This window comes from Dromaius novaehollandiae, chromosome 34 (assembly GCF_036370855.1).
Source record: "Dromaius novaehollandiae isolate bDroNov1 chromosome 34, bDroNov1.hap1, whole genome shotgun sequence".
In the NCBI taxonomy this organism is placed as follows: domain Eukaryota; kingdom Metazoa; phylum Chordata; class Aves; order Casuariiformes; family Dromaiidae; genus Dromaius; species Dromaius novaehollandiae.
In genome coordinates, this window is record NC_088133.1 from 1,204,328 (window position 1) to 1,224,569 (window position 20,242).

General features: G+C 70.9%; 1 protein-coding gene across 1 annotated transcript; it reads left to right on the forward strand.

Moving 5' to 3' along the window:
• The first annotated feature begins 1,448 nt into the window (after positions 1 to 1,448).
• EXOC3L2 (exocyst complex component 3 like 2) lies at positions 1,449 to 14,972 on the forward strand. The gene is made up of 12 exons (XM_064503013.1): positions 1,449 to 1,498; positions 3,667 to 4,117; positions 4,948 to 5,560; positions 6,771 to 6,885; positions 7,876 to 7,986; positions 10,234 to 10,334; positions 10,425 to 10,532; positions 10,631 to 10,766; positions 11,483 to 11,605; positions 12,417 to 12,572; positions 12,655 to 12,776; positions 13,757 to 14,972. Exons 2-12 carry the CDS (start codon positions 3,670 to 3,672, stop codon positions 14,016 to 14,018), a joined length of 2,295 nt encoding a protein of 764 aa, XP_064359083.1. The 5' UTR covers positions 1,449 to 1,498; positions 3,667 to 3,669; the 3' UTR covers positions 14,019 to 14,972.
• The last annotated feature ends 5,270 nt before the right edge of the window (positions 14,973 to 20,242 follow it).

Here is a 20,242-nt window from a genome sequence, read left to right on the forward strand (position 1 = left end):
CGGGGCGGGGCGGCTGGGCGGGGCCGGGGCGGGGCCGCCGGGCTCCGCCCCTTAAAGGCGCCGCGCGCCGCCGCCGCGCGCGCTGCTTGGGGGGGGGGACTGGGAGGGCTGGGGGGAGCGGGCGGGCGGGGGGACCCGGGGGAGCGGGCGGGCGGGCGGGGGGGCACCGGGGGTGTCGGGGGGCTGGCCGCGCCCCCGGGACCCCCCCCCCAGCACTGGGGAAACTGGGACCACTGGGGGGCACTGGGGAGCACTGGGGGGCACTGGGAGCACTGGGGGACACTAGGACCACTGGGGGGCACTGGGGATACTGGGGGGCACTGGGAGCACTGGGGATGCTGGGACCACTAGGGGGCACTGGGAGCACTGGGGGACACTGGGAGCACTGGAGACACTGCAGGCACTGGGGACACTGGAACCACTGGGGGACACTGGGAGCACTGGAGACACTGCAGACACTGGGGATACTGGAACCACTGGGGGACACTGGAACCACTGGGGGGCACTGGGAGCACTGGGGATGCTGGGACCACTGGGGGACACTGGGAGCACTGGAGACACTGCAGACACTGGGGATACTGGAACCGCTGGGGAGCACTGGAACCACTGGGGAGCACTGGGGGACACTGGGAGCACTGGGGATGCTGGGACCACTGGGGGGCACTGGGGAGCACTGAGAGCACTGGGAGGCACTGGGCATCCTGGGGAGCACTGGGAACACTGGGGACACTGGGGGGCACTGGGCGCACTGGGGAGAGCCCTCTCCTTTGGCCTTTAAGCACCACATCAGGGGCGGGGCCGGTCCCGCCCCCCCCGCGGCGCTGCAGCCAATCAACGCTCTCCTGCGGCGGCCGGGCGCGGCCGCGGCTCCTTCCCATTGGCCGCGCCGGAGCATGGAGACAAGGGCCGTCCGGCCCCTCCCAGCAGGAGGCGTGGCCAGGCCCGGCGCGCCGCCGCCATTGGCCGTCGCCGTAACCAATCGGCGCCGCCCGGTGGGGGGGGCGTTAACCCTTGAGTGCCCGGAGGGGAGGAAGGGGGGATCACGTGGGCGCGCGGGGCGGGGCCCCACGTGGGGCCCGGGGACACGTGCGCGCGTGCACACGCCTGCACGTGCGTGCACCGACACCCGCGCACACGCGTGTGCATGCACGAGCACGTGCCCCCCCCCCCCCCCGCCGTGCACACGCGTGTGCAAGGGTCCCAGGCACACGCGTGTTGCACGGTGACACGGGTGGGGGGTCCCGGGTGCTTGTGCCTGGGGGGCGTCCCCGTGTCACCATCCAGGCTCTGGTGGTGGTGGCAGCAGTGTCCCCCCCCCCCCTTGTCGTCGTCCCCCCCCCCCCCCCCCCGTGGCGGTGGCGCAGCGGAACCGGGGCTGACCCTGCCCCTGCCCCGGGCGGGAGGCCGCGGCGCGGGGAGGCGCTTCCTCAGGAAACCCCTGGCCGCCACCGCCGCCGCCGCCACCGCTGCTGCCACCACCGCTGCCACCGCCACCACGGTAAGGACCCTGGCGCCCCGGCCAGCCGCCTCCCGCGAGGGGCCCAGGCGTCCGGGCTGCCCTATAGCCCCCACACCTCCGGCCAGGCTGGGGGGGACCCAGGCGTCCGGGTGCCCCGGCTCATCCCTGCCAGCCGCCTCCCCGGGATGGGACCCAGGCGTCCGGGTGCCCCGGCTCATCCACGTCAGCCGCCTCCCCGGGATGGGGCCCAGGTGTCCGGGTGCCCCGGCTCATCCCTGCCAGCCGCCTCCCCGGGATGGGGCCCAGGCGTCCGGGTGCCCCGGCTCATCCCTGCCAGCCGCCTCCCCGGGATGGGGACAAGGTGTCCGGGTGCCACAGCTCATCCCTGCCAGCCACCTCCCCGGGATGGGACCCAGGCGTCCGGGCACCTTGGCCAGCCACCCCAGGGACCCCAGCCTGCCTGCAGCAGCCGCCTCCCCGGGATGGGGCCCAGGCGTCCGGGCTGCCCCATAGCCCCCACAGCTCCTGTCAGGCTGGGGGGGACCCAGGTGTCCAGGCACCGTGGTTCATCCATGCCTGCCGCCTCCCTGGGATGGGGCCCAGGCGTCCGGGCTGCCCTATCCCCCCCACACCTCCTGCCAGGCTGGGGGGGACCCAGGCGTCCGGGTGCCCCGCTGGGAGCCCGGTTGGGGCGGGGGGCAGCCAGGCAGCCGCAGGCGTCCGGCCGCAGGACCCAGGCGTCCGGGTGCCACCGCCGCGCCGCTGCCCCGCGGCAGCCCGAGCCGTTTCCTTCCCGGCCTGGCAGCCGTTTCCTTGCAGCTCTGACGTCCCCCCACCCGGACGCCTGGGCCCCCCGCCCCAGGCCTCGGTGCCCCCCAGCGCTGCGAGCACCCGCGCGGGCTGCACACGCTCCCCCGGGTCTGCACGCACACAGGGCGTGCGCACGGAGCTGTGCGTGCTCTCGGGGTTGCACGGTCCCGGGGGGGGGTGTTGCATGGTCGTGGGGTGTGCGCGGTGGGGTGTGCGTGCTCCGGAGGGTGTGCACGGAGAGGTGTGCACGCTCCCGAGGGGTTGTGCTTGCTCCCAACGGGTGTGCACGCTCCGGAGGGGTTTGCATGCTCCCGGGGCCGTGCATGGAGCGGGGTGTGTGCTCTGGAGGGGGTTTGCACGCTCTGGAGGGGGTTTGCACGCTCTGGAGGGGGGTTTTGCATGCTCCGGAGGGGGTTTTGCACACTCTGGAGGGGTTTTGCACGCTCCGGCGGGGTTTTGCATGCTCCGGAGGGGCTTTTGCACACTCTGGAGGGGTTTTGCACGCTCTGGCGGGGTTTTGCATGCTCCAGCGGGGTTTTGCACGCTCTGGCGGGGTTTTGCATGCTCCAGCGGGGTTTTGCACGCTCCAGAGGGGTTTTGCAAGCTCCAGAGGGGGTTTGCAAGCTCCAGAGGGGTTTTGCATGCTCCGGAGGGGGTTTTGCATGCTCTGGAGGGGGTTTTGCACGCTCCAGAGGGGTTTGCACGCTCCGGCGGGGTTTTGCACGCTGCGATGGGGTTTGCACGCTCCGACGGGGTTTTGCAAGCTCCAGAGGGGTTTTGCACACTCCGGAGGGGGTTTTGCACACTGCGATGGGGTTTGCACGCTCTGGCGGGGTTTTGCACGCTCTGGAGGGGGTTTGCAAGCTCCAGAGGGGTTTTGCACACTCCGGAGGGGGTTTTGCACACTGCGATGGGGTTTGCACGCTCCGGCGGGGTTTTGCAAGCTCCGGAGAGGGTTTTGCATGCTCCGGAGGGGGTTTTGCACACTCCGGAGGGGGTTTTGCACGCTGCGATGGGGTGTGCACGCTCCGGCGGGGTTTTGCACGCTCTGGAGGGGTTTTGCAAGCTCCAGAGGGGTTTTGCATGCTCCGGAGTGGGTTTTGCACGCTGCGATGGGGTTTGCACACTCTGGCGGGGTTTTGCACGCTCTGGAGGGGTTTTGCAAGCTCCAGAGGGGTTTTGTATGCTCCAGAGGGGGTTTTGCACGCTCCAGAGGGGTTTTGCACGCTCCGACGGGGTTTTGCAAGCTCCAGAGGGGTTTTGCATGCTCCGGAGGGGGTTTTGCACACTCCGGAGGGGGTTTTGCACGCTGCGATGGGGTGTGCACGCTCCGGCGGGGTTTTGCACGCTGCAGCGGGGTTTTTGCACCGCTCCCTGACGGCGCGGCCGCCCCGCAGGCCATGCCTCTGCTGAAGAAAGCGTCCAGGGAGGAGGAGGAGGAGGAGAGCGGCGCCGGCGACCCCTTCGCCGCCAGCCCCGAGAGCCGCTACCGGCGACGGGCCACGCTGGAGCGGCTGGCGGGGCTGGCGGCCTTCGGGCGGGCGCGGGGGCTGCGGCGGCGCTCCGAGGACGCGGGGCTGCTGCGGCGGCTGCCGGGGCGGCGGCAGGGCGGTGGCAGCGGGGACGCGGCGGCGGGGACCGCGGTGGCGGCGGGCGAGCGGCCGGCGGGCAAGCGGGGCTCGCTGCTGCGCCTGGCGCTGGGCGCCCGCCCCCGGCGCCCCTCGCTGCCCGAGCGCCCCGCCGCCGCCCGGCCCCACGGCGGGGACGGGGACGGCGGGGACGGCGGGGACGGCGGGGACGGGGGGCGGCGGCACGAGGGACGCGGCAAGGCCAGGGAGCCGCTGTCGGGTGAGCGGGGACGGGGGCACAGGGGGACAGGGGGCGTGGGGACGTGGGGATGGGGGACATGGGGACATGGGGATGGGGGACATGGGGACATGGGGACTTGGGGATGTGGGGATGGGGACAGGGGGACATGGGACAGGGGGATGGGGGACATGGGGACATGGGGATGGGGGACATGGGACATGGGGATGGGGATGGAGGACATGGGACATGGGGACATGGGGACATGGGGATGGGGGACATGGGGATGGGGATGGGGACATGGGGACTTGGGAACATGGGGACGTGGGGAGATGGAGGACATGGGGATGGGGACATGGGGACATGGGACGGGACGGGGGACATGGGACATGGGGATGTGGGGACATGGGGAGATGGATGACATGAAGACATGGGGATGGGGGACATGGGATGTGCAGACATGGGGACATGGGGACATGGGGATGGGGGACACAGGACATGGGGACGGGGGACGGGGGAGATGGAGGACATGGGGATGGGGGACATGGGGATGGGGATGGGGACATGGGGACAGGGGACATGAAGACATGGGGATGGGGGACATGGAGATGGGGGACACGGTGCATGGGGACATGGGGACACAGAGACATGGGGACAGAGGACATGGCCTCACGGCACACGGCGGACACGGACACAGGGCACGGGGATGTGGGGCCATGGGGACGCGTGGGCACGGAGCCCCACGGGGACGCGGCGAAGAGATGGGGCAGGTCAACGGTGATGGGCACCAGGGGACACAGGGCCACCAAGCCCCTTTGGGTGCCACCAAGCCCCCGAGGTGCCACCAAGCCCCTCGGGTGCCTCCCGGCCAGTGCTGGAGATCCTGGAGCTGATCCAGCGGCGGGAGCTGGTGGCGGCCGACGAGCAGATCATCGCGCTGGAGGCCGAGTGCGCCGGGGCGTCCCCGTCGCCGGCGGGTGACAGCGGCGGTGGCCGCCAGGCGCGGGACGTGGCGCTGCTCTACGAGGCGCTGCTGGCCCAGCTGTGGGCGGTGGTGGCCGAGGCGGTGCCGGCCGGGCGCCCCTACCCGCCGCTGCGCGGGGCCGTGCGGGTGCTGCAGCAGGAGGAGGCGGCCGACCGCCGCCGACCGCCGCCCGCCCCGGGATGTCCCCGCGGCCACCTCCGCCGCCGCTGGCAGGAGGCCGTGGGCCGGGCGGCCGCCGAGCGCCTGGCGGCGGCGGCCTCGGGGACGCCGGGGACGCTGCCGGCCCGCCTGGCCGCCCTGGGCGCCCGCCTGGCGGGGGACATGGGGGCCGTGCGGCGGCACGTGGCGCCCGCCTACCCCGGGGACTTCGGCGCCCTGGGCGTCTACGCCGGCGCCTACCACCGCGCCCTGGCCCAGCAGCTGGCCGCCCTGGCCCGCCGGCCCCTGCCCGCCCCCGACCTCTACGCCCTGCTCGACTGGCACGCCAACGGCTACCCCAGGTGAGGGCACGGCCGCCGTGCTGCGTGGTGGCACCTGGTGGCATCCCCCTGCTGCGTGGTGGCACCTGGTGATGTTCCCCTGCTGCGTGGTGGCACCTGGTGGCATCCTCCTGCTGCGTGGTGGCATCCCATGGCACCCCCCTGCTGCATGGTGGCACCTGGGGACATCCTCCTGCTGCATGGTGGCACCTGGTGGCATCCCCTTCTTCATGGTGGCATCCCATGGCATCCCTCTGCTGCATGGTGGCACCTGGTGACATCCTCCTGCTGCATGGTGGCATCCCATGGCTCCCCCCTGCTGCGTGGTGGCACCTGGTGGCATCCCCTTCTTCATGGTGGCATCCCATGGCTCCCCCCCTGCTGCCTGGTGGCACCTGGTGACATCCTCCTGCTGCATGGTGGCATCCCCCTGCTGCATGGTGGCACCTGGTGGCATCCTCCTGCTGCATGGTGGCATCCCATGGCACTCCCCTGTTGCATGGTGGCACCTGGGGACATCCTCCTGCTGCGTGGTGGCATCCCATGGCATCCCTCTGCTGCGTGGTGGCACCTGGGGACATCCTCCTGCTGCATGGTGGCATCCCATGGCATCCCCCTGCTGCATGGTGGCACCTGGTGACATCCCCTCCTTCGTGGTGGCATCCCATGGCACTCCCCTGTTGCATGGTGGCACCTGGGGACATCCTCCTGCTGCATGGTGGCATCCCATGGCTCCCCCCTGCTGCATGGTGGCACCTGGTGACATCCCCTTCTTCATGGTGGCATCCCATGGCACCATCCTGCTGCATGGTGGCATCCCATGGCACCCCCCCTGCTGCACGGTGGCACCTGGTGACATCCCCTTCTTCATGGTGGCATCCCATGGCACCATCCTGCTGCATGGTGGCACCTGGTGACATCCTCCTGCTGCATGGTGGCACCCCATGGCTCCCCCCTGCTGCGTGGTGGCACCTGGTGACATCCTCCTGCTGCATGGTGGCATCCCCCTGCTGCCTGGTGGCACCTGGTGACACCCCCCCTTGCTGTCTGGTGGCACCTGGTGATGTTCCCCTGCTGCGTGGTGGCACCTGGTGACATCCCCCCTTGCTGCCTGGTGGCACCTGGTGACGTTCCCCTGCTGCCTGGTGGCACCTGGGGACACCCCCCCGCCGCATGGCTCCCCCCATGGCGCCCCGGCACGGTGGCGCCCCACGCGTCCCTGTCCCCGCAGGGAGGTGCTGGGGGACCCCGAGGTGGGGGCCCTGCTGCAGGCGCAGGACCTGGGGCCCCTCCTGGACCCCGAGACCCAGCGGGGCCTCGAGAGCTCCTGCATCGCCGCCGTCAAGGTGGGCGCCGCCACGACGGGCACGGCACGGGCGCGGGGGCACCGTGGGGACGGGACGGGCACCGGGATGGGGCATCATGGGGACGGGATGGGCGCTGGGACGGGGACACGATGGGGACGGGATGGGCACTGCAATGGGGGCATCATGGGGACGGGATGGGCGCTGGGACGGGGACACGATGGGGACGGGACGGGCGCTGGGATGGGGCATCATGGGGACGGGACGGGCGCTGGGATGGGGACACGATGGGGACGGGATGGGTGCTGGGAGGGGCACTGGGATGGGGACACGATGGGGACGGGACGGGCGCTGGGACGGGGACACGATGGGGACGGGATGGGCGCTGGGATGGGGCATCATGGGGACGGGATGGGCGCTGGGATGGGGGCACTGGGATGGGGACGGGACGGGCGCTGGGATGGGGACACGATGGGGACGGGACGGGCGCTGGGATGGGGACACGATGGGGATGGGATGGGCACCGGGACGGGCGCTGGGATGGGGACACGATGGGGACGGGACGGGCGCTGGGATGGGGCATCATGGGGACGGGATGGGCGCTGGGATGGGGACACGATGGGGACGGGACGGGCGCTGGGATGGGGCATCATGGGGACGGGATGGGCGCTGGGATGGGGACACGATGGGGACGGGAGGGGCACTGGGATGGGGGCACCATGGGGACGGGATGGGCACTGGGATGGGGACACGATGGGACCGGGATTGGCACTGGGACAGGCATGCAATGAGACTGGGATGGGCACTGGGATGGGGGCATCATGGGGACGGGATGGGCACCGGGACGGGCGCTGGGATGGGGACACGATGGGGACGGGATGGGCGCTGGGATGGGGACACGATGGGAGCAGGATGGGCACCACGATGGGCATGGGGACAGGCATCGTGGTGGACATGGAGATGGGCACCGTGGTGGCCATGGGGACGGGCACCGCAGCCCGCGTGTCCCCAACGGGCACCGCCTCCCCCCAGGCGAAGGTGGAGGTGGCCATGGCGCAGGAGCTGCAGCTCAGCGAGGACACGTGGGCCGAGGAGGCCACCAGCGACGAGCTCGAGGAGGGCCTGGCCACCCGCGTCATCGGGGTACAGCCGCACCGGGCGCCCGCCCCGCCGTCCCCGTCCCCTGGGGACACGGCACCCCACGGCGCTGCCCTCCTCTGGGACCCACCAGGAGATGTCCTGGATCCCCCCTTGGGGAGGTCGGGGTGGCTGGGTGCTCCGGGGGGACGCCGGGGTGGCCCTGGGGACGCCGGGGTGGCCCATGGGGATGCCGTGGTGGCCCATGGGGAGGTCGGGGTGGCCGGGTGCCCCATAGGGACGCCGGGGTGGCTGGGTGCCCCATGGGGTGCCGGGTTGGCCGGGTGCCCCTTGGGGATGCTGGGGTGCCCCATAGGGATGCCGGGGTGGCCGGGTGACACCTGGGGATGCCATGGTGGCCAGGTACCTCAAGGTGACGCCGGGTGGTGGCTGGGTGCCCCATGGGGATGCCAGGGTGGCCAGGTGACACATGGGGATGCTGCGGTGACCAGGTGCCCCATGGGGATCCTGGGGTGGCCAGGTGACACATGGGGATGCCAGGGTGGCTGTGTGCCCCATGGGGTGCTGGGGTGGCCGGGTACCTCGAGGTGACGCCGGGTGGTGGCCGGGTGCCCCATGGGGATGCCAGGGTGGCCAGGTACCTCAAGGTGACGCCGGGTGGTGGCCGGGTGCCCCATGGGGATGCCAGGGTGGCCAGGTGACACATGGGGATGCCAGGGTGGCTGGGTGCCCCATGGGGTGTTGGGGTGGCCGGGTACCTTGAGGTGACGCCGGGTGGTGGCCGGGCACCCCATGGGGACGCCGTGGTGGCCGGGTGCCCCATGGGGATCCTGGGGTGGCCAGGTGACACATGGGGACACCGGGGTGCCCAAGCGCCCCATGGGGACACCAGGGTGGCCGGCTACCTCGAGGTGACGCCGGGTGGTGGCCGGGCACCCCATGGGGACGCCAGGGTGGCCGGGTGCCCCATGGGGATGCCAGGGTGGCCAGGTGACACATGGGGACACCGGGGTGCCCAAGCGCCCCATGGGGACACCAGGGTGGCCGGCTACCTCGAGGTGATGCTGGGTGGTGGCCGGGTGCCCCATGGGGACGCCGTGGTGGCCGGGTGCCCCATGGGGATGCCAGGGTGGCCAGATGACACATGGGGACACCAGGGTGCCCAAGCGCCCCATGGGGACACCAGGGTGGCCGGGTACCTCGAGGTGACGCCGGGTGGTGGCCGGGCACCCCATGGGGACGCCGTGGTGGCCGGGTGCCCCATGGGGATCCTGGGGTGGCCGGGTGACACATGGGGACACCGGGGTGCCCAAGCGCCCCATGGGGACACCAGGGTGGCCAGGTACCTCGAGGTGACGCCGGGTGGTGGCCGGGCACCCCATGGGGACGCCGTGGTGGCCGGGTGCCCCATGGGGATCCTGGGGTGGCCGGGTGACACATGGGGACACCGGGGTGCCCAAGCGCCCCATGGGGACACCAGGGTGGCCGGCTACCTCGAGGTGATGCTGGGTGGTGGCCGGGTGCCCCATGGGGATGCCAGGGTGGCCGGGTGACACATGGGGACACCGGGGTGCCCAAGCGCCCCATGGGGACACCAGGGTGGCCGGGTACCTCGAGGTGATGCCGGGTGGTGGCCGGGCGCCCCATGGGGACGCCGTGGTGGCCGGGTGCCCCATGGGGATGCCAGGGTGGCCAGGTGACACATGGGGACACCGGGGTGCCCAAGCGCCCCATGGGGACACCAGGGTGGCTGGCTACCTCGAGGTGATGCTGGGTGGTGGCCGGGTGCCCCATGGGGATGCCAGGGTGGCCAGGTGACACATGGGGACACCGGGGTGCCCAAGCGCCCCATGGGGACACCAGGGTGGCCGGCTACCTCGAGGTGATGCTGGGTGGTGGCCGGGTGCCCCATGGGGATGCCGTGGTGGCCGGGTGACACATGGGGATCCTGGGGTGGCCGGGTGACACATGGGGATGCCAGGGTGGCCAGGTGACACATGGGGACACTGGGGTGCCCAAGCGCCCCATGGGGACACCAGGGTGGCCGGGTACCTCGAGGTGACGCCGGGTGGTGGCCGGGTGCCCCATGGGGACGCCAGGGTGGCCGGGCACCCCGAGGTGACGCTGGGTGGTGGCCGGGTGCCCCATGGGGACGCCAGGGTGGCCGGGCACCCCGAGGTGACGCTGGGTGGTGGCCGGGTGCCCCATGGGGACGCCAGGGTGGCCGGGCACCCCGAGGTGACGCCGGGTGGTGGCCACCGCCCCGGCGCTGAGCGGCGGGGGGGTCCCCAGCTGCTGCGGGCGCACGTGGAGCGGGCGCCCCAGATCACCCCCGAGTTCGGCATGGAGATGGCGCACAGCCTCCTGGGCGTGCTGGTGGCCTTCCTGCACAGGTGGGGACAGGACGGGGGGGGGGACACGGCGGTGGGGGGGGGGGACGGGACGCGGCGCCGTGGGGCTGAGCCGTGCCGGGCGCCCCACAGCTTCCAGCGCAAAGTGGAGCGGTTCCTGGAGGCTCCCGGCGATGCCACCGCCGTGGACGGGGCCACCGGCAGGGCCATCGCCTTGGTCAACTGCTGTCCCCCGTTCAGGTGAGGGGGGGGCCCGCGTCCCGCGGGGGGGGGTGGTGGCAGCGGGCCCCGGCGTCCCCGTCCCCCCCCCTCCCCGCGCCCACCGCCGCCGTCCCCAGGGCCTTCGCGGAGCAGCTGGCGCAGGTCGGGCACGCGGAGAGCGAGGAGCCGCGGCGGCAGGCCCACGCCACCCTGGACAAGGTGACCCGGCTCTGCAACCACGTCCTCACCCGGCGCCTCTTCGAGGACCTCAAGGTGCCGGGGCGGGGGGCGGGGGGGGCGCCGGGCTCCCGGGGGCGCACACAGGGGTGGTGGCCTGGGGTGGTGGCCATCAATGTCCCCAGGATGGTGGCCATCGATGTCCCTGGGATGGTGGCCATCATCACGTGGGGGCTGAGCCCGGGCGATGGCCATCGGTGCCATGGGGTGGTGGCCATCGATGTCCCCGGGATGGTGGCCATCAATGTCCCTGGGATGGTGGCCATCAGCATGTGGGGTCTGAGCCCGGGCGATGGCCATCGGTGCCATGGGGTGGTGGCCATTGATGTCCCCAGGATGGTGGCCACTGATGTCCCCGGGATGGTGTCCATGGGTGTCCTGGGGTCTGAGCCCAGGTGATGCTCAGCGGTGGCCTGGGATGGTCCCCATGGGTGTCCCAGGGATGGTGCCCATGGGTGTCCTGGGGTCTGAGCGGTGGCCTGGGATGGTCCCCATGGGTGTCCCAGGGACGATGCCCATGGATGCCCTGGAACCGGTGCCCATGGGTGTCCCAGGATGGTTCCCATGGGTGCCTCGGGTCCAGTGCCCATGGGTGGCCCAGGGTGGGTGCCCATCAGTGTCCTGGAGACAGGGCCCATGGGGGCCCCACGTCCAGCGCCCATGGGTGCCCCAGGTCTGGAGCCCATGGGTGCCATGGGTCTGGTGCCCATGGGCACCCATGGGTGCTGAGCCCCGCCCCGCCCCGCCCGCAGCCCTACTTCCACAAGCTGATGAAGCGCAAGTGGCTGACGAGCTCGGAGGCCTTCGACACCATCGTGCTGCTCATCACCAGCTTCGCCCAGAAGCTGCGCCCGCTGCGCCCTGAGCCCTACCAGGTGGGTGCAACCGGCGTGTGCACCCAGCGCGTGCACGGGGTGCAACCGGCGTGTGCATGGGGGGCACCCAGCGCGTGCACGGGGTGCAACCGGCGTGTGCATGGGTGGCACCCAGCGCGTGCATGGGGTGCAACTGGCGTGTGCATGGGGGGCACCCAGTATGTGCACGGGGTGCAACCGGCGTGTGCATGGGTGGCACCCAGCGCGTGCATGGGGTGCAACTGGTGTGTGCATGGGGGCACCCAGCGCATGCACGGGGTGCAACTGGCGTGTGCATGGAGGGCACCCAGTGTGTGCACGGGGTGCAACTGGTGTGTGCATGGGGGGCACCCAGTATGTGCACGGGGTGCAACCGGCGTGTGCATGGGTGGCACCCAGCGCGTGCATGGGGTGCAACTGGTGTGTGCACGGGGACACCCAGTATGTGCATGGGATGCAACCAGTGCATGCATGGGGGCACCCAGTATGTGCATGGGATGCAACCAGTGCATGCATGGGGGCACCCAGTATGTGCATGGGGTGCAACCGGTGCATGCATGGGGGGCACCCAGTATGTGCACGGGGTGCAACTGGTGTGTGCACGGGGGCACCCAGTATGTGCATGGGGTGCAACTGGTGCATGCACAGGGTGCAACTGGTGCATGCATGGGATGCAACCAGTGCATGCATGGGGACACCCAGTATGTGCATGGGGTGCAACCGGTGCATGCACAGGCTGCAACCCCCACGCGCACGGGGTGCAACGGGCGCATGCACGGGGCGGGGGGGGGGCACCCGGCGCCCGCCTGACCCGCCCCCCCCGTGCGCCCAGGTGCTGGTGAACGAGGTGCACCGGCGGGTGCTCATCGAGTACGTGCGGCCGCTGCTGCAGGGGCGCCTGGTGTGCAGCTCGGCCAAGATGCGGGCGCGCGTGGCCGCTCGCCTGGGCGACGAGGCCCGGCAGCTGCGCGAGCTCTTTGGCCGCCTGGTGAGTTGGGGGGGACCGGGGAGGGGGGGGGACCCGGGGGGGGACGCGGTGGCACTGACCCCCCCCGGCCCTGCGCCCGCAGGACGCCTCCTCGCCCTGGCTGGACTCGGCGGTGCCGCGGCTGCGGGAGCTGCTGGTGCTGGAGGACACGGCGTCGCTGCAGATGGAGGTGGCCGTGCTGGTGCGCGACTTCCCCGACGTGCGGTGAGCGCTGCCGGGGGGTGGCACGGCCGGGGGGGACGGGGGGGGTCCCCAATGGGGATAGCAGTGGGGTGGCATGGCCGGGAAGGACGGGGGGGGTCCCCAATGGGGACAGCAGTGGGGTGGCATGGCCAGGGAGGGCATCGTGTCCCCAGTGGGGACTGCAGTGGGGGGCACAGCCAAGGAGGGCATCATGTCCCCAGTGGGGACCAGCCAGGCAGGACATCATGTCCCCAATGGGGACCAGAGCAGGGTGGCACGGCCAGGGAGGACATCGTGTCCCCAGCAGGGACCAGAGCAGGGTGGCACGGCCAGGGAGGACATCACGTCCCCAGTGGGGACTGCAGTGGGTGGCACAGCCAGGGAGGACATCATGTCCCCAGTGGGGACCAGCCAGGCAGGACATCATGTCCCCAGTGGGGACCAGAGCAGGGTGGCAGGGCCAGGGAGGACATCATGTCCCCAGCGGGGACCAGAGCGGGGTGGCAGGGCCAGGGGGGACATCGTGTCCCCAGTGGGGACCAGAGCAGGGAGGACATCGTGTCCCCAATGGGGACCAGCCAGGCAGGACATTGTGACCTCAGCGGGGACCGGAGCAGGGTGGCACGGCCAGGGAGGACCCCATGTCCCCATCGGGGACCGGAGGGTGGTGGCACAGCCAGGCAGGACCCCCTGTCCCCGCGCAGCCGCGGTGACGCAGCCAGGCAGGACGCCGCGGCCCCATGGGGACCGTCCCCGTGGCCGCCCTTCCCGGCAGCCCCCCCCCCTCCCATTCCCGGTCCTTCCTGGCCGCCGCCGGGAAGCGCCTGGGCCGGCGGCCACCTCCGCCCCTGGCTGTCCCCGTGTCACCGCGGCCGCCCGGCGGGATGCCGCCGCTTCCCGGGTGCGAGGCCAGGGAGGCTGCAACGACGGCGGGCGGCCGGGGCGCGGGGTGGGGGGACCGGGGCGGTGGCCCGTCCCCACGAGCGTCCCCGCGCCGGCAGGAGGAAGCACGTGGCGGCGGTGCTGGACGTGCGGGGGCTGCGGAGCCAGGCGACGCGCCAGGAGATCCTGGCGGTGCTGGGCGACCGGGAGCAGGGCGAGGGCGAGGCGGCGCCGGCCCGCCAGCGCGCCTTCTTCGCCGACATCGCCGTGGCCCGCGAGGTGCGTTGCCTGCCCTTCGACCTGCAGCGCCTGGCGCGCCTCTCCCGCCTGCGCCTGCGACGCCCGCACCCCGCCCAGCGCCGCGCCCAGGCCCGCCTCTGAGCCCCCGCCGCGGGCAGCGCGGGTGCCGGGGGCACGCGTTGCACCGGGGCTGCGCGCGTTGCATTGCACCGGGGCTGGGTGCATTGCATTGCACCAGAGCGGCGTGCACTGCGTTGCACCGGGGCTGGGTGCACTGCGTTGCACCGCCTCTGCGTGTGTTGCATTGCACCAGGGCTGGGTGTGTTGCATTGCACCGGGGCTGCGTGCATTGCATTGCACCAGAGCTGCGTGCACTGCATTGCACCGGGGCTGCGTGTGTTGCATTGCACCGGGGCTGGGTGCATCGCCGTGCAGCAGAGCTGCGTGCATTGCATTGCACCACGGCTGGGTGCATTGCATTGCACCAGAGCAGCGTGCATCGCTTTGCACCACGGCTGGGGCATGCATTGCACCGGGGCTGGGTGTGTTGCGTTGCACCGGGGCTGGGTGCACTGCGTTGCACCGGGGCTGCGTGTGTTGCATTGCACCGGGGCTGGGTGCATCGCCATGCACCAGAGCAGCGTGCATCGCCTTGCACCACGGCTGGGTGCATGCATTGCACCAGGGCTGCATGCGTTGCATTGCACCAAAGCTGGGTGCATCGCCTTGCACCACGGCTGGGTGCCTCGCCTTGCACCAGGGCTGCGTGCATCCCCTTGCACGAGGACTGGGTGCCTGCATTGCACCACGGCTGGGTGCCTGCATTGCACCAGGACTGGGTGCCTCGCCATGCACCATGGCTGGGTGCCTGCATGGCATGAGGACTGGGTGCATCCCCGTGCCCCAGGACTGGGTGCTTCCCCTTGCAGCAGGGCTCACTGCATGTGTCACCCCGTGGCTGGGTGCACGTGTCACCGCAGCGGTGGGTGCAGGCGTCACCGCAGCGCGGGTGCGTCGCCCCCCACCCAGCCGCCCCCGCCCCGGCCCCGGCCCCGTCTCCGGTGTGGAATAAATAAACGCAGTAATTTAACGGCAGCCGCGTCCGGGGGTGCTGGGGGCCGCGCGAGGGACCCGCCGGGGCCGGGGACACGGGGTTGTCCCCGTGCACGGGGATGGGGACACGGGGTTGTCCCTGTGCACAGGGCTGGGGACATGGGGCCATCCTCGTGCACAGGGCTGGGGACATGGGGACATGGGGCCGTCCTCGTGCACAGAGATGGGGACACGGGGACATGCGGCCGTCCTCCTGCATGGGGGTGGGGACACGTGTGACAGGGTGCACGGGGTTGGGGACATGGAGCCGTCCTCGTGCACAGGGATGGGGACATGGGACCGTCCCCATGCACAGGGCTGGGGACACGTGTGACACGGTGCACGGGGTCGGGGACACAGGGCCATCCCCGTGCACAGGGTTGGGGACATGGGGCCGTCCCCATGCACGGGGCTGGGGACACGTGTGACAGGGTGCACGGGGTCGGGGACACAGGGCCATCCCTGTGCACAGGCATGGGGACATGGGGACACGAGGCCATCCTCGTGCACAGGGCTGGGGACACGTGTGACATGGTGCACAGGGTCAGGGACATGGGGCCATCCCCGTGCACAGGGCTGGGGACACGTGTGACATGGTGCACAGGGTCAGGGACATGGGGCCATCCCCGTGCACAGGGCTGGGGACATGGGGACACGGGGCCATCCTCGTGCACAGGGCTGGGGACACGGGGCCGTCCCCGTGCACAGGGCTGGGGACATGGGGACACGGGGCCGTCCTCGTGCACAGGCTTGGGGACGTGGGGACACGGGGCCATCCTCGTGCACAGGGTTGGGGACACGGGGCCATCCCCGTGCACAGGGCTGGGGACATGGGGACACGGGGCCGTCCTCGTGCACAGGGTTGGGGACATGGGGCCATCCTCGTGCACAGGGCTGGGGACATGGGGACACGGGGCCATCCCCGTGCACAGGGCTGGGGACGTGGGGACACGAGGCCGTCCTCGTGCACAGGGCTGGGGACACGGGGCCATCCCCATGCACAGGGCTGGGGACATGGGGACACGAGGCCGTCCTCGTGCACAGGGCTGGGGACATGGGGACACGGGGCCATCCTCGTGCACAGGGTTGGGGACACGAGGCCATCCCCATGCACAGGGCTGGGGACATGGGGACACGGGGCCATCCCCATGCACAGGGCTGGGGACATGGGGACACGAGGACATCCTCGTGCACAGGGCTGGGGACGTGGGGACACAAGGCCGTCCTCGTGCACAGGGTTGGGGACACGAGGCCATCCCCGTGCACAGGGCTGGGGACACGGGGACACGAGGCCGTCCTCGTGCCCGGGGCCGCTGGGGACGGGGTGACGCCGCGCGAGGCCGGGGCCCCCGGGCGCCGGGGGGGGGGGAGGAAGGAAACCTCTGCGTGTCACCGGCCGCCGCGGCCGGGAAGCGCTGGGAAGCGCCGGGGGGGCCGGGGGGGGCCGTGGCCGACGCTTCCCGCCGGCGCCTCCCCGGGGGCCGCCCAGCGCCCGGCCCCCGCCCACAGCTGCCACGAGCGCGTCGGGGCTCAGCGGGGCCGGGAGGGGGCCGGGAGGGGGGACAGGGGGACGGGAGAGCCGTGGGGATGGGATGGGATGGGATAACTGTGGGGATGGGATGGGATAGGATGGGATGCGATGGGATAGCTGTGGGAACGGGACAGGATAGCCGTGGGGACGGGATGGGACGGGACGGGATGGGATAGCCATGGGGATGGGATGGGATAGGATGGGATGCGATGGGATAGCTGTGGGAACGGGACAGGATAGCCGTGGGGACGGGATGGGACAGGATGGGATAGCCATGGGGACGGGATGGGATAGCCGTGGGGATGGGATGGGATGGGATGGGACAGGATGGGATGGGATAACTGTGGGGATGGGATGGGATGGGATGGGATGGGATGGGATGGGATGGGATGGGATAACTGTGGGGATGGGATGGGATGGGACAGGATGGGATGGGATAACTCTGGGGATGGGATGGGATGGATGGGATGGGATGGGATGGGATAACTGTGGGGATGGGATGGGATGGGACGGGACGGGATAGCCGTGGGGACGGGAAAGGACGGGACAGCCATGGGGACAGGATGGGATGGGATGGGATAGCCGTGGGGACGGGATGGGATGGGACGGGATAGCTGTGGGGACAGGACAGGATAGCCATGAGGATGGGACGGGATGGGATGAGAAGGGATAGCTGTGGGGACGGGACAGGAGAGCCGTGGGGATGGGATGGGATAACTGTGGGGATGGGATGGGATAGGATGGGATGCGATGGGATAGCTGTGGGAACGGGACAGGATAGCCGTGGGGACGGGATGGGACGGGATGGGATGGGATAACTGTGGGGATGGGATGGGATAGGATGGGATGCGATGGGATAGCTGTGGGAACGGGACAGGATAGCCGTGGGGACGGGATGGGACAGGATGGGATAGCCATGGGGACGGGATGGGATAGCCGTGGGGATGGGATGGGACAGGATGGGATAGCCATGGGGACGGGATGGGATAGCCGTGGGGACGGGATGGGATGGGATGGGATAACTGTGGGGATGGGATGGGATGGGACAGGATGGGATGCGATGGGATAGCCGTGGGGACGGGACAGGACGGGACAGCCATGGGGACAGGATGGGACGGGATGGGATAGCCGTGGGGATGGGATAGCTGTGGGAATGGGATGGGACAGGACAGGACGGGACGGGATGGGATAGCCGTGGGGATGGGATGGGATAGCCGATGGGACAGGATAGCCATGGGGACAGGATGGGATAGCCGTCGGGATGGGACGGGATGGGATGGGATAGCCATGGGGATGGGTTGGGAAGGGATAGCTGTGGGGACGGGACGGGACGGGACAGGATAGCTGTGGGGACGGGACGGGACAGCCATGGGGATGGGATGGGACAGGATGGGATGGGATGAGATAGCCGTGGGGACGGGATGGGACAGGACGGGATGGGATAGCCGATGGGACGGGATAGCCATGGGGATGGGATGGGACAGGAGAGCCGTGGGGACGGGACGGGATGGGATGGGATGGGACAGGACAGCCGTGGGGACGGGCTGGGACCGCTGCGACGCCAATACCGCGCTGCCCCCCCGCATCCCCCCCTTTCCCATGGCAAAAATAGGCGAGTGCCGGATCCGGCCGGGAAGGAGCCAGCGCTAAAAATAGGCGGCGGCGGTGGCGCGGCCCGGCAGCGGGTCAGGGCCACCGTCCCCCCCCCCGGCATCGGTCAGGGCCACCGTCCCCCCCGGCGGTGCCGTGGGAAGGGGCCGGCGGGAGCGGCGGAAACGGCAGCGCCGGGCCGGGGTCACCGGCGATCCTTATCCGCGGGAAGAGCCGGAAAAGCCGGAGCGGAGCTGCATTTCCGCCAAAACAAGCTGCGGCGGCGGCCCGGCGAGCCGGGGGGGCCGGGCACGGGGAGAGGGCACGGATGGGACCAGGCATGGGAATACGGGCATGGATGGGACCAGGCACAGGAATATAGGGATGGATGGAGCCGGGCATGGGAATATGGGGATGGATGGGACCAGGCATGGGAATACAGGGATGGATGGGGCCAGGCATGGGAATATAGGGATGGATGGAGCCGGGCATGGGAATACGGGGATGGATGGGGCCAGGCATGGGCACACCGGAGCGGGATGGGGCCGGGCATGGGAATATAGGGATGGATGGGGCCGGGCACGGGAATACGGGGATGGATGGGGCCGGGCACGGATACACAGGGCTGGAGATAGGGACGTGCACGGACACACAGGGAGAAGGGTGGGCCCACGCACGGACATGCGGGATGGATCCCGTTTTGCACGGACACACGGGGATGGATCAGGCCATGCACGGACACACGGGGACCGGGACGGGACCGCGCACGGACACGTGGGGACAGGGACAGGACCGTGCACGGACACCCGGCTGGCTCGGGCTTTGCACGGACACACGGACGGGGCTTTGCACGGACACACGGACACGCGGACGGGGCTTTGCACGGACACGCGCGTGCACCAGGCTTTGCACGGCCGCGCTGGGTGGCTCCAGCCGGCCCCGGGCCCGCGGGGTGGAGAAGCTCGGGGACGCGCCGGGCGGGGGGGGACATCCCGGGGGGGGGGGACACGCCACGGGGCGGGGGGACATCCCGGCCGGCCCTGGCGTGCGGCCCCCGGCGTGAGTCACTGCCGCGGCGCCCCTGACGTCAAGGCCTCGTGCGAGGAAGGCGCTGGCAGGAAACCCCCCCCCGGCCCCCCCCCGGCGGGCGTCACGCGCGGGGGCACCGGGGCCCCCGAACTGGGCAGCGTGACCCCAAACTGGGCGAGGACCCCCCAAACTGGGTGAGGACACCCCAAACTGGGCGAGGACCCCCCCCCCAGCTGAGCAATACCCCCTCCAGACTGGGCAAGGACCCCCCCAACTGAGCATTAACCCCCCAGCTGGAGCAATACCCCCCCCAGACTGGCTGAGGACCCCCCCCAAACTGAGCAATAACCCCCCAAACTGGGCACAGACCCCCCCAAACTGGGTGAGGACTCCCCCAAACTGGGCAAGGACCCCCCCCAAACTGAGCAATCCCCCCCAACTGGGCTACCCCTGCCCCAAACTGGCTGAGGACCCCCCCCAAACTGGGCAAGGACCCCCTAAACTGAGCAAGGACCCCCCCCAATGGACAAGAAGCCCCCAAAGTGGGCAGGGACCCCCCCAAACTGGGCAGGGACCCCCCTGAAGTGAAGAAGGACCCCCATAACGGGGCAAGAAGCCCCACGAAAGTGGGCAAGGACCCCCCCACACTGGGCAGGGCCCCCCCAAAGTGGGCAAAGAGCCCCCTTAACCGGGGATGGACCCCCCAAAGTGGACAAGGAGGCCCCCAAAATGGGCATGGCCCCCCCCAAACTGAGCAAAACCCCCCACAAACTGGGCATTGGCCCCCCCAGACTGGTCAAGGGCTCCCCCAAACTGGGCAGGGACCCCCTAAATTGAGGAAGGACCCCCCAAAATGGGCAAGGACCCCCCCAAAGTGGGCAGGGACCCCCCTAAACTGGGCAGAGGGTCCTCGGACCCCCCCAAACCGGGCACTGCCCCCCCGGTGCCCCCCCCCCGTCCCCCCCCCCGGTTCCCCTTGGCGCGGTCGCCCCCTGGCGGCCTCCCGCGGGGCTGCAGCTCCCAGCCGGGGGGGCGTGGCCTTTGGGGGGCGTGGCCCCTTTTAGAGCCCGCCCCCCTCCCGATTGGCAGTCGGGCGGACCAATAGAAAGCCGCAGGGCTCCGC